At 35.1% G+C, this 14,580-nt stretch overlaps 2 protein-coding genes across 2 annotated transcripts in view; one reads left to right on the top strand and one right to left on the bottom strand.

Annotated features, from left to right (window-relative positions):
- Positions 1–11,407, top strand: part of LOC128995414 (uncharacterized) — a 37,039-nt gene extending 25,632 nt beyond the window's left edge. The window contains exons 6-9 of the mRNA XM_054420425.1: positions 7,200–7,402; positions 7,669–7,851; positions 9,886–10,005; positions 10,571–11,407. Coding sequence (XP_054276400.1) covers positions 7,200–7,402; positions 7,669–7,851; positions 9,886–10,005; positions 10,571–10,828 — 764 coding nt within the window. The 3' untranslated portion in view covers positions 10,829–11,407. The remainder of the gene's footprint in view (positions 1–7,199; positions 7,403–7,668; positions 7,852–9,885; positions 10,006–10,570) is intronic.
- LOC128995415 (uncharacterized) lies at positions 951–3,436 on the bottom strand. Its single transcript, XM_054420426.1, has 5 exons — positions 3,341–3,436; positions 2,861–3,025; positions 2,466–2,520; positions 1,859–2,079; positions 951–1,470 (listed from the first exon to the last, which is right to left on the bottom strand). Exons 1-4 carry the CDS (start codon positions 3,388–3,390, stop codon positions 1,903–1,905), a joined length of 447 nt encoding a protein of 148 aa, XP_054276401.1. The 5' UTR covers positions 3,391–3,436; the 3' UTR covers positions 951–1,470; positions 1,859–1,902.
- Positions 11,408–14,580: the final 3,173 nt, after the last annotated feature.

The raw sequence follows: 14,580 nt of genomic DNA on the forward strand, positions 1-14,580 counted from the left end.
TCACCTTTGGGTTGGAGCTCGTTCGCTACGCTCACTCACCTTTAGGTTGGAGCTTGTTCGCTGCGCTCACTTGCCTTCAGGTTAGCTCGTTCGCTACGCTAACTCGCCTCCAGGTTGAAGTTCGTTCGCTACGCTCACTCACCTTTTGGTTGCAAATTAGCTGTTGTCATAAATGTAAAAGAAATAATAGTGCTGCACCCTGTTGGTAATCCTTGTAACTTTAATGCTATTGAACATCATAGAACAGAACCAACTTGTTTAATTGAAACAGCTGTTAAGATTCAATAATTCCATTTCTCATAAGGTTAACATGGGAAACTCCAGAGCCACTGGGGCGGAGCCCGAAAGGATTTTTGAAATAAGAATATGCCTATATGTTAGGGCGCGCTTTACCCGCAGTAGAAATCCTGCGATCGTTGTTGCTAACGCCAGTTACGCCGTTATGTGCTGGGAGCGCTAGGAGCGATGCGGCGAGAGGGGAAATGGCAAGATGGCCGCAACTGGCAAGCAACGAACTCCGGGCTGCACAGCGCTTGAGACTGAGATGGCTCTCGCACGCGCAGTCGCGCCCGCCCGCGCACCACTCACTGCCAGCCACGGCCACAGTAGACCAGCGCTTTTCGGTAGCCTTGCCTCGTCGCATCAACACAACCACACAACTCAAACTAGGCTACTACTGGGTGTAAGCGCTCCGATATCGCGTACAGTAAAATCATATACTAAGCAACAAGTTTGTTTCATCTATGGTAGAATGTAGCGAAGTAAGCTATGTTTGTTATTCAAAATTATTACTTTTTTTCTACACCATTAGACATCTTAAAATTATGGACATTGGCAGTAAAAAAAGTAAATTTGTGTACATGACGTACAAATACACATTATAATTTGTTCTTCACTATATGCAAAGTATACACAACAAATACATAAAGAGTACCTAATATTATTTTATTTTCCAACAGGACCCTAGTCCACATCCTGGATTACATGGCAACTATTTAAAAACTCGGTAGGATTATAAAATTATTTGAAAATATATTTATTAATAAGGATTTGATGATTGAGTTGATTATGGATTATAGATTTTGATGATTTGATGAATTAAATCTCGGATATAGACCCTAATAGAATTTATATCCTATCTCTGATGGGTAGCCCTCTTGGGTATCTGGGATCAATAAGTTCTGGCAGAATGCATTTGAAATAGAAGTCAGTTAGTGGATTTTCCATATTCTTCCTCCAGAACTCATCGTCTCTCATGATCTTCTCCACTGACAAACCATGAGGTGTCCAAACTACAAACAAACAGTATTTCTTCCCGGTTATATGAAGCTGCCCTTGCACTTGGTAATGGTAGCAATGGTGTGTTTTCAATCTCAGCTCTCCTTCGTCATTGAGATAACAAAATTTTATCACTTTCTGACGCACTGCCTCTGCTGGTGTTAGGTTTTTAGCAGACGCTGGACACTTCACCTGTAACAAAATTAAAATAAAATAAATGGATTTGGGTGTTTTGATCATTTATCTATGAAAAATGATCTAAAATTCCCTTACCTTATGTGTGTGTGTGGACGTACATATAAATGAAACAATAGACCAATTAACAGACAGACCGATAGAAATTGAGATAAGACTTATCTCTGTTTTCATATTCTATGAAATGTAATTTTTTTTCCATATTTATTCATATTTTGGGTAAAATTATCGAAAACGTTCATAGTTGTAAGAAATGTACAGACAAATCTGAAATTTGATTGATGTAGCTAAAAAAAAGTTATGGTAATTTTTGCCTGCATTTTCGATATTTGAAGAAACCCTATCTGCAAGTAAACTATAGACAAACCTACGAAAAAATACTCACCTATTACATTCACGTACTTCAAGTTGTACATCTCGATACTTTTTTTAAACCCTTCCACTTATGTCAGCCTCCATTGCCGTCGATGACTTGGTCCAATTCTTATAGCACACATGTTCAGCTGGTTGGATTTGTTTGTACTCAGCCCGTGCACAGATAGAACAATAAGAGTTGCGAACCCCGACAAAGAGAACCTTCTTGGTCTTATACCCCATGATGCAAGCCTTGAAAATGAAATGTGACGCAATAAGAATGGTCGTTCAAAGGATGATAGTACATTTTTTTACAAGCATAATTAGTGTGTTTTATGCAATCATCAATATGATTCAATAAAGTGAATGAAGCTTGATACCAAGTTCCAGTTATTTAGGTTTATATCTTCACTTATTTTCGATTTATGAATGGCAATTTTAGCAATTTGGTGTTTAGCAATTTTAATATCCCTGCAATGGTTGGACATAGAACAATAACTTCAAAACTAACATAGTATTTTTTCAGCCAAACCTATTATTAAAAACAAACCTAATGTTTTCAGTAATTTTAAATGATAAAAAAGGTAAAGACCATTTCCCTCATCAACATAGGACATTTCTTACACGTATGTACTTACCACTCCGGAGAGAGCATTGTAGTTGGTTTTGTCACTGTCAAGACTGTCATTCCGCCTGCAAAAAACATAATCAAATTTAACGTATTTACCGATTTAAAATTAACAAATGTAGTTTTAATAAACATTCTACATAGGTAGACATTTTACATTTTTAAATACATAGTTTTAACTACATGAACAACAATAGTTACTAATACTGTACTTTATACTGACTTTAGTCAGTTCTAATTATTTATCAAGTAACTGTTAGAACATTAATATTTTAATTCTCTGTACAATTGATAAAAAGATAAATTGTATGTACTGTATTACCGAGTTAATACTACTGTATAAGGTTAGTGATTGGTAAAAAAAAAAATAGCTAGCATCAATATTATTTATAATGCATTAATTACCTGATGGTAATAGTCTCTCTTCCAGCATCAGGCAGATCATCATTGTTTAGTATTCCTGTAGGTTCAGCCTCAGTAACGTTATCCTTTTTGGAAATTATATCATGGTCTTTAGGAGTACTGTGATGGAAGCTGTCGCTAATCTGACATTCGGAGAGGCGTACGAAGCTGAAAAAAATATATACTGAACAAGGTATATGATAAGTCTGTACCTACTGTACTCAATAATAATTGGGTTTATTTCTCCGAGTGATTGTGTAAGCTGTAGGCCTACACAGTTTGGCAACAATGAACAGTTATTTTATAAGGATCGACTAAATGCAGAGGATTAATTAGTAATGGTAATGTTTTAGCTAAATAGTTGATCTTCAAAATGCATTCCAACATTTTTTCGGAGGAGCTTTTATACTTTAATACCATCTATACTTTATAAACCTTATGAAAAGCTAAATAACGGGCAGGCAGGGCGAATTAATACCTTACCTTGTATCAGTAGATTCTATTATTTCATCATTGTTGTTCATTTCTGACATGACTGTGTTATGTTTTGAAGTAATGCCTGATTCATCTGTTTTTGGCAAATCATGGAAGACAGTAGCGTTAGACTGACATTCGCTTGCAGATACTAGGCTGAAAAAAAATGGGTAGTTTAAATAATGATTAGGTTACCTTTTTAAACCTTTTAATGATTATTTATTGCTCATTCCGGTTCATTAAACTTTCCATAATTTAAAAACAATGTTTTTAAAAAGGACCTTTTGATATTCGTTACACATTTTCCAGTATCTATCAATTGATTAAGTAGGCAAGTATTTAGTTTTTTTAATCATACAGTTATCCCGCTTATGGTAATCTAAAACACATTTAAAAAAATTGCCCGCGCGTTTATTGTATTGAGTATAAACAACTGGTACTAATAATTTGATTTTTAACAATGGCCCCCTGTTATTTACTTATCCGGTACACACAGATCTAAGATTTATTTGTACACTGTTTATTACTATATTTCACTGCACAAAGTACTAGCTGATATAGATTGTATAGATTTTTGATATGGATTATAAACAAAACAATGACAGTCTGTTGGTAGCTATAACCCTTATAACAGTTGTTGCCTTATTTGTCATAAGTTCGCCTTATTTTGACAATGACCTTCAAACCTATAAAGACAGTTACGGTACTTATTTTACCTACGACCGTTTTTTAAAGTAGCCATTTCAGTCCAGTTCTTAGAATTGAAAAGTTTCACTTTACAGCTGTTTACTTTCATATCCGCATAGTTTCATTTCATATCCGCATAGTTTTCTCATATCCACACAGGTAACGGACCAATGAGGTTCAAGTATTGAGAGAAAAGAATTAAAATTGTAATGCTTCGAACGTCAACTAATCAGCTGATCAGCTGATCAGTTGACCAATTTAATTGTTGATCCGACTTGTTCATGTTGATACTCGCGTATTCTTAATTAAGTTGGTGGAAGTCCAAAAATAAATGAAATATTTGCCGAATTGTACCTGATACAATATTATTTATGGTGAGAATGCTGCTAGCAATGTAATATTTAACGACGTTTAACAAACACGTAATTACAGGAAATCAGCTGATTATACAACAAGTCGTTGCATCACTTTCACTGGCAAAAACAATACACGAAAACATAACCTCTCTAAAAAGTTATCATTAGTGATTGTTAGTAATTAAATCCAGATTGATAGTAATTAAAAAACGGTCGTAGGTAAAGTAGTGTACGCAACTCGCGTTAATAGTCTTTACGACACTCGTAGAAGTTTTTAAGGCACTCGCCAAGGCTCGTGCCTTAAATTTTCTACTCGTGTCGTAAAGACTCACTTAACGCAATCGTTGCGTAAACTACTATTATCTGCTTATTAATTGGCTTATATTGATTCCTAAACATAATTAACAATAATAATAACAATATTATAACAAACCACTCACCAAATATTTCTCTTTCTTTCCCGCCACTTATCAAGATTCTTCGCTGTAGACCTTTTCCTTTTAGTGGAAAGTGTCAAATGTCGTTTGACACGAGTTTTCCTTGAAGTTCCAGGCATTTAAAAACTCACTTTTAACTATCTCTAAACTTCACAAACACAGTTAAGAGTCTTCCGTAGTGGAAGCCATGTTGGATTTCTTCCCCATAAGAACAATGTTAAACATTACATCATTTGTGGACACGTAACGGCGTTATTTGTTAAGATATAGCTTTGAAATTTATAATTTGTATTTTTAACATAATAGACTCTTGACTGAGGTTTTTGAATTTCGAAAATCCATTTTCATTTCCTTTCAATAGTTAGCTTAATTTTAAGCTAATTAATAATCAATTATTCATTATAAAAATTAAAAATTGTGAAATAAAAAACGTCAATCTCTAGAGGACCGCAATTCCTTAAATTTAACTCCTTATCCATAATTATATGACAATTTGCTGATGAGATATTTGGACCCAAAGTTAACATTGTTCTTATGGGGAGGAAATCCAACATGGCTTCCACTACGGAAGACTCTTAAACACAGAGGTAGAGTAGCGCCGGGTTTGACAGATGGAATCACGTGGATCAAGCATTGGAGGGGTGAGAAGCGGTGCTGAGAGGGGGATTTCCGGCGAGCTTCCCCGAGCTGCCGCTAGACGCCGGCACCGCACAGTGGTAATTTTTAATTTGCAGAGGTTTCCAAGATTACTCTTTTCGAATTAACCAATAATGATAGCTACGCACTCTAAACGGATTATAGTAGTAAAAAGACCAATCTATAGTTCTGCGTTTTTAAAATTTTCAAATAACGTTTTTTAAATAAGTTACGGCTAGTCGAAAAGGCCCTTTTTTCTTGTACTAAAACTCAAGTTTATAAGGTGTGTAATAAAGATAATTGAAATATAGAAACGCAGAACTATAGAAAATTTCATCCTCTTTAATATGAGACCTTAAATTTGATTCTATCTTCAATGTAGCAGGTGAAAAGAGAAATCTTGCAAACCCTTGCATTCGGTTGCGCGTCAGGGGTAAAGCGCGCCCTTAAGATTCATTAATTCCATTTCTCATAAGGTTAACATGGGAAACTCCAGAGCCACTGGGGCAGAGCCCTTTTAAGAATTTCGAAACGGGAAATAGTTTACGTCCGATTCGCATACCTACAGAATTTACACACCAAATTTCATAACGATCGGTGAAGTCGTTCCGGAGGAGTTTGCAGACAAACACTGTGACACGAGAATTTTATATATTAGATAACAACAGTCTAAAATACACCGATAAAGATAACAATGACATAAAAACATCACTTATTCTTTTTCTTTGTTCTTCTATTCTTTCTTGAGTTTCTCTTCATCCACCCATTCAGCAAGTTGCCATGGTTACTAATCACCCAATCACAGGCTACTAAAGTTGTCATGGTTACTAAATACCCAATCAAAAAATGTTGTGACAGAGAAAGCAGTGTCCTTGTAGACAAATCGTTACGTTTTATCTTAGTGTGTACACCGGGCTTTACTCAAGTTATCGCCTTCACAGTCGTATATGTATATACAGTACAGTAGCGGCTGGTGTTCATAGGTCTCTGCAAGGGCTCTGCATATTTTTATATGTAAACGAAAGCCTAACATCAATCAAGTTTGTTAAAGAATTGAAAAAAATGTAAGGCTCAAAGTTGCAATAAAAACATGCATATGCCTAGCCTACGATATATATTTATGCAAAGTTCTTTCCAAGGCTGCTATTGTATTTAACTTAATAACAGTGTCTGTAGGATACACGCACGAACAGTACTCCTACATCTCTATTCATTAATCATTTAACAACTAGGCCTACACCAAACCAAAATAACATTTCGAGGTTAGCTCGGTTGTTTTCTAGTTTTAAAAATTAGATAGATGGTTTGAGTTATGAAAAAACAGGTGCGCCAACATCAGTTCTACCCATCATAACGGTAGCTTGCAATACAGAATATCCAGATCGTGGTGGCTGCCCTGTTTTAAGAGTGTGCACGCAACTTTGGACTCTTCCTTAAAGCCCCCATATTAAAGCATTGGAATGACGTCATGGCACCCTCAACGCTGTTTTGTTGTTCTGCCATAAGACTACATGTTGGGATGGGGACGGTCTGGCCGCGGTCCTTACTAAGCAAGCGACGATCAAAAATTAGTATTACTGTGTCACCTATGGTAAAATCTACTTCCCTATAGAGAAATTTGCTAAAAGTTTTCTTCAGCAATTTACATAACTCCTTGGTAATTTTTCAGTAACCTTTAAACGCTCTAAGTAGACCATAGCACAAAAAAGTTGATTTTTGCCTACAAATATTAACTGTGAACTTGGTTGACAGCTGGTGCGAGTTTACAGTCTGCGTCAGCAATGTACGGCATACCTAAGACTGTGTTGTGGCGACGGGTCACTAAGGTAATCGGCAACTACGCTCTGAGTCAACGGCTCAAATCTCGTCAGAGATATCAGCCTCACGCTAAAGAAGCCGCTATCAGAGCTCTCGAGAGAGGGGAGAAGATTAACAAAGTTTCATCCATGTATAAGGTAAAAACAACACCGTGGTGGCCGGATATGAGAGGTGCAATTACTGAGACGTTGCATATAATCTAAGGAGGTTTTTAGGCTGAATGTATCTTTCAGTCTGGATGTAAAATTTGCTTTTAATAAATTTAGTCAACAGTCAGGTAAACATGTTAGATTTTTCTATTTCATCACAGCACTATTTTAAATTTTTTACTATGACGAATCTAAAATATGTCAATCATGCAGAGTCTGATAGTTGTTACTGACCAAGTTTATGTATTTTTCAGATTCCAAAGACAACGCTGTTCAGAGAAAAGAGCCGACTGGTTGAATTGGGAAGACTTCCACCATCATGTCTCAACAAAAGAGAGCCTAACAAAGATAGCTACAAGCAACAACGTCTCACTCAAGCAGTGGCCGCTTGCAAAGAGGGCCGCATGTCTCAAGCCGCCGCTTCCAGCACATACAAGGTGCATTATAACTAATCAAAAACTTTCATTTCATGAGGAACCAAATAGAGGACTTAACACTTTCTCTTTTAGCAAATTTTTCATATGGGGAATAAGCTATTACCTCTATTACCATAGGTCTCATAGCAAGACCTGGACCTGGGACCGATAAGCTTATTCGTTTTGAGGTTCCCAGAGGCCAAAAACAACCCAATTCATATTTATTTAACTCAAACAAACGAGTTAAACTGATTTTTGTGAAATTCGGTACAAACCTGTGAACGAGTCTGTGAACCAGCATGATCGGACTATGAGAACAGGGGTCTATGGGGTGAAAATTGTTTTTCCAATTTTTTACCCTATTAACCATTTCTTTTTAAACCATTTTGTAGAACTTAACAAAAGAAATAAATATGTTTATCAAAGCGTAATTGTATGCCTAACAGTTACGGTGAAAATTCAATAAAGTGTAGCCTAAATTACAAATTTCTATGTAGTTCTTATAGAGAATAAATAATAAACTGTTGTATTTTGCTTGTTTATGGATTCAATATTCGAATGAAACTTAGCAATTTTGTTTAGGCCTATTCCATTCTAAGCTATCCACATTAGAATTAAAAACACCTCTTTACCTTCCCTGTAACAGCAAACCTAAGTACTTAATAAAATGAATATTTAAATAGGAACAAATTCTGACTATTCTAAGGGAATATTTTAGTGGAAATCTAGCCAGTTAGTTGGATACTCGCTTAGTCTGCAAGTTTGCTGCGGTGGGGGTATTTCTATATTTCTTTTGCATCAAATTACTATGGTCAATTTAATTGGTAGGAAGGTAGCAACATTTACCGCTTTGGGACCTGCATTCTTCAGCCTTAGAATTGGGCTTTGAGATGCTGTGTTACAAAGCTGGAGCTGATTTTTATGATTTAGTAGTAACCGGTCGCAGCCGTAGCTTAAAGTTGTGTGGTTATGGTGTTTTGTGGCCAGTGTGTGATTATCAATTATCAATCATTGATTACTGATTACTGTGGTTTTTAAAGTTGTGGCTTCTATTTAAAGGCTTTAAATGGAATTTAGTTGAATACACTATATTGGTTTTAATTTTTACAAATACCCTTTTTGACTTAGGCCCATGTTAAATTGTTATTAAATGTATAATTAGCGAATTTCCCTTATAGGGAATAAGCTATTAGGCCTACCGTAGTACTCATGGTAAGACCTGGACCCGGGACCGATTTACTTTTTCGTTTTGAGGTCCCTAGAGGCCAAAAACACCATCCGTTCAAATTTATATATATATGTGTCCATTAGCGCGATAACTCGAGCAAAAATGATCCGATTTTGATGAAATTTGGTGCAAACGTGTAAACCTACATTTATTCGAACGAGTTCGCGAACCAGCATGATCGGACTATGGGAACGGGGTTTTGTGGGGTAAAAAAAGGTTTTTCCCATTTTTTCCCCTAAAAACACAAAATTTCACAATTTCTTTCCAAAATCATTTCTTTCCAATTTCATTTTGTAGAGCTTAAAAAACAAATAATTTAGTATATTGAATCGTTACTATGCGCCTGATGGTTACGGAGAAAATTCCATAAAACTGTAAATTTAAAATTCCCATGTTATTCTTATGAAGAATAAGTTATGCAGAATGTTGTAAGTTTGCTTGTTTATGAACATATTTTGATCACATTTGGAAAATGCATTCATTTCATTCTAAACTATTAACATTTTACAAAAAAAACACATTTTTACCCTCCCTGTTGCAGCAAACCTAAGTACTCGTTAAATTAATGTTATTTAAATAGGGAATAAATGTGATATTTTTAAGGAGAGGAGACATTTTTGTGTAAATCCAATTAAGCATATGGAAATTCGCTTAGTCTGCAGGTTTGCTGCGGCGGAGGTATTTTAACAATATTACTGTTTAAGACTTACAGCTTCAACAATCAATTTTCATGGAACTTTTTCATTGAACATATTTATTTTGTAGTAATTTTTTTCTGCACATTATGTATTCTCAAAGTTTTTAAGCTAACATTTTCTCCACCACAGGTCTCAAAAACAACAATTTGGAGAAGACTACAGCAAAGCCAGGGCAGAAAACAAATTCGATATATCAAAACGAAGGAAGAACCAGTGGAAGAAAATGAAGAAAGTGTTCAGTTTGAAGAGGTAAGTTTTGATGAGCGAGCCAAAATATTATGCATACATTACATTTACATTGATAGGACTGATGAGGTGGCTTGAACCATCATTATTGGAAATAAAGTAATGATATGAAAATGTAATTAGACTTGCTATACATTAACATGGAAAATTTAAAAACCTGAGGAGGTAGGTAATATCCTGAGTGAATTTTGCTTGAACTTCCAACCTAAATAAAAATAAACACTTATAGAACACAAAACTTTTATTTTATACCAAACATTTTATTGTTTTTATATTTATATATAAATCCATCTCAATTATATAGACATATTCATCGTTATGTATCAATACCTAAAAAAAGGTATCATACACGAAAGAGTTGGTAAAGACCAAAGACAGTGTCAATTAGGATAGCATGTAGGGAGGATGAGGAAAAGGCTCCTAACACTTAAAGTCAGACCACTATTTTTTAACACCCCTGAACAGCCTTCCCTACAGCATGGTCTTTGGGATTGTGGTTAGTTGTTTGTTGATTTCATGTTATGAACATCCTACCAGCAAAATCTATTATCCAATGTTAATCTTTCAGATTGTCTCCGAGATACCTGTCACTTATGCTGAGGACAGCTCTTACACGGAAGGTTCTTTTATCATCCTGGCACCCAATGGTGAGTTTCCCGTGGACTTTGAGGGAGAAATGTTAGTGGCAGAAAATGTAGAAGATGTGGGTGAAATCATAGAGATACCTACATATGTAGAAGAAATGTCCAGTCAGATGGAAGAATGCTCAACAACTCAGGAAAACACACAGCTCCAAGAAAACACACAAGTTGAAGAAGCGGTTTGAGACCTGTGAAACGGTTACCATTGTCTTTCTACATTATGGTAGTTATGGCGTGGAGTTCTCGACTATCAGACTTACAATGCGATGGTTCTTTCGAGAGAAGTTTGCTGATTACCAAGTCCGTAGTTACCACGGGAATTATTAGACTGACTGAACTATTCCACGAAAATATATGAACTTCAGAATATTGACACTGGTTGTGTATCCATCTGGTGCAAAGAATCCACTTAAATTGTTCATGTCGCTTTCCTTGCCAAATGGTTGTTATAGGAGACAATTGTATTGCCAAACGGCAGAGAGAAAAATTTCCTCGAAATACTGTAACATTTGACAAATCAACTGAATCGGGGTGTGGACATAAATATACATATCCTGAACCCCTTTTATACAGTGTATACATACAATGTTTATATATTGTCTACTGGTTAGTTTTACTATTTTTAGCATTTTACAAGAACAACTTAGGAATGTTATCTGTCTAGATATTTCTTTTAAGAACTTGGTTTGTTGCACTAAGTAGCCTCCTTTCAACTATACCCGTTTTTTACAACAATATGAAATGAACTTGAAAAATAATAAAAATGTAACACTTAAGTTTTATGCTATTTCATTTATTTCCTATAGAGCAGATATTTTTATTTGTTAACACATTATTCAGTGATACGCTATCACCTCAGGGGGTTGGCCCGCTAGGAGTCAGAAAAACATCTTAAATATAAGAATTGGTTTTTATTTTAGGCTCATCAAATTAAAGTCCTTTGTTAAAACTACAATGCTGCAAACCTGAGCTCAAACGGACAACGTCAAAATTGGCAGCTATTCAAATATTAGTTGAATTTGCAATGTTATTATACACTACCTCCTCAGGGAGACAACCGCTAGAAATCGGATGAAAATTATAACCTATGCGTAAATCGATATGCATATCACATTAAAGGTCTTTATTATTAGAATTAATGGCACAAATTTTAGATCAAAAGAACGGCTGCTATTTTTGACTCAGTTGTCCGTTTGAGTTTGGGTTTTCGGCATTGAATTCTACTAGTAAAGGATTTAATTTAATCAACAACATGTCAACCTATGCTTGGATTTAAGATTTTATTCTGACTCCTAGAGGACCCTAAGGTGGTAAGATTGTCATTGAATATGTTAAAATTATTTTCCTACAGTCACCCGACAAAGTTGGCTTCCTTGTACTGTTTATAGTACAGAAAGCTGCTAATTGCTGCATATTTATACTTTGTCGTACGGTTTATACTTTGGCGCACATCAGGATTCCAACGAAACAACACAAAACAGTGTGGTTCTATTATGCACGTAATCCGTGTACGCTTGGAAATAGGTTGGCAACACTTAAAGATAATAATATTATGAGCAGCTGATTGACTATTATAACTACAATTAAACCTGTCATTTTGTGTTTAAAGTTTCGGTATTTCTGAACTTTCTAGACTTTTCTTTTAAGCGTTTTTAAAACATTGCTACGATCTTAATAAACAAGAAAATACCTTTAAGCATTTTTTTAGGCGCGGGAACCACTTTAAATTACAAAAACATACGGAACTATTTTCTCAAGGCACATTACTTGCCGAGGAAAAAATAGCAAAAAATAACAAGCTAACATTAACATTGGGATCGGGATCGGATTGGAGTGCTGTCGTCGTGTCGTCTGCCGCTCAAATGCAAATGTGAAATTGAAATAATTGATTGAGGTTAAGTTACTCAGCTTATGTTTTTATCTATGTTGAGGAATTTCAATAAACTTAGTTTATTTAGTTATTCCCAATTTTATAATTAAGTGAGTTTGAAAACGCTTTGCCCTATTAGAGTCAAACTATTAATAGCTTAACTGAATCAGCAAAATAAAAATATCAAATCAATTGCGCAAATTATGATGTCTTTTAGAAAACCAATTTAGGCCTTTTACTTATGGTTTCTGAAGTTCAAATATAAAAAACCAAATATTATTACTCCAGAATTATTATTCTAGGTTCCAATTATTGTTTGGGGAGGAGGGGGATTTATTTACATACAATTCCCCCATTGATAATTATATTAGGATGTAGCCTATTTAAGTTAATACAAATAAAATTAAAAGTATGCTGGTCATATAAAAGAATGAAACTGACACAATAAGTTAAGATAGGTAAGTCATATAGTATGTTGGAAACAGAGCATATTTTAAGGGATTTCCACTGGGCAACAGAGGCGCCGGACTTACCGGGTGGTACGGTATGTGATACCGGGGCCGGGTCGGAGGGTTCCCCCGGAAATTTTTGCATAACTTAAATTAAAGTGAAAAGAACACATATTTCTACGCATCTTCTAATGAATTTTTCGATTATACTTATTCGCTTGTAAATAGTCCATATAATCTCACTTAATTATGTACCGGTATCCTAGAATGTCATAACAGGCCAAGGCTCCCTTCACAACCTCTTGGGCCAAAATCATAGCTCAATAGCCTACTCTAAAATATTTACATATATATATTTTTTTTTAATTCGGATACATTTCAAATGTGAATTATTAAAAAAAATATGCTGGCACCACCCATTGTCACTGGCCGACAAAATCTCAGCACTGTGTCACCCATTTAACATGTTATTTTATATGCCCTGTGTTGGAATGTAAAATAAAATAAGGCCTAAATAAAAGCTTGCTTCAGCCTGAAACTTAAGTGTGTTGGTTAGGTAAAATTTTTAAATTTAACAAATTTTACCTTCAAATTAATTCATAGAAAACATCTTTTTAACAGGCCTTCTGGAGAGTGGTGAAAAAACAGTAACTTATTTACTCTTTGCATGCATCTTTACTAATCAAATTCATTCAATACTTACCTACTAGAAATAATTATTTCAATAAGTCTTGTTAAGTTAGTTATTTTTTTCTGTATACAAATGTTACAGCTTTATTTGTTTTAATCTACTTATGGATTGTAGGCTACTGTAACTTAAAATTGACTAAAATACAGCCACAATTTTAACTAGAAATGTTGGCATTCATTCTTATAATCCCACCAAGATGCCTTAACCTATTAAGGTTAACTTAGACTATCTGGGTGAGGTTTTAATTACCTTAATTACCACTGCGTTGCCGATGACAGATGATTAGGATAGGGGTCCTCCAAACAATTGACCTTTAATGAACGACAAGATATCTTATTGTAATTATGTTTATCTTAATTATGTGAGTGTGAGTCAATTAAGCAAATTTGGTTAGATATTGTATTGAATTTGGATGCAAAGAAACGTAGCCTACAATAAAGGAAATGGGATCCACTTTTACAAGTAAGTTTTAAATAATTACTTACTGTATCAAGAAATGTTGTCGCTAACTTAAGCCGGGTTTTCCTAGGCGCGGAAGCGGAGAGAGGAACGCGGAGAGTGGACTCCACTTGTCTTAGGTAATTTAATGTTACTGTTTTCCTAGAAACAGAGCGGAACACCATGTTAATCTCTTTTCCGCGTTCCTCTCTCCGCTCTCCGCTTCCGCGCCTAGGAAAACCCAGCTTTATGCCTAGACTGGTTAGGGCTTCAGATAACTTCTTACTGTTTAAAATCAGAAGTGCATTTTAATTTGAACTATTAATTAACTGAATAAAATAAATTCTTGTATTTTTATTTTGGTAATCATACCTACTAGCATGCTACTACAGTAGCCTATACTCGCACCTATACTGACAAGTAGTAGCGTCAGCTCTATTTATCAATCATAGGCCCTTCATAGCTATTATGCTATTATTTACATTTCCA

This window comes from Macrosteles quadrilineatus, unplaced genomic scaffold (genome assembly GCF_028750875.1).
Source record: "Macrosteles quadrilineatus isolate MER2022 unplaced genomic scaffold, UCM_ALF_1.0 Scaffold_5__1_contigs__length_97177068, whole genome shotgun sequence".
Taxonomy (NCBI): domain Eukaryota; kingdom Metazoa; phylum Arthropoda; class Insecta; order Hemiptera; family Cicadellidae; genus Macrosteles; species Macrosteles quadrilineatus.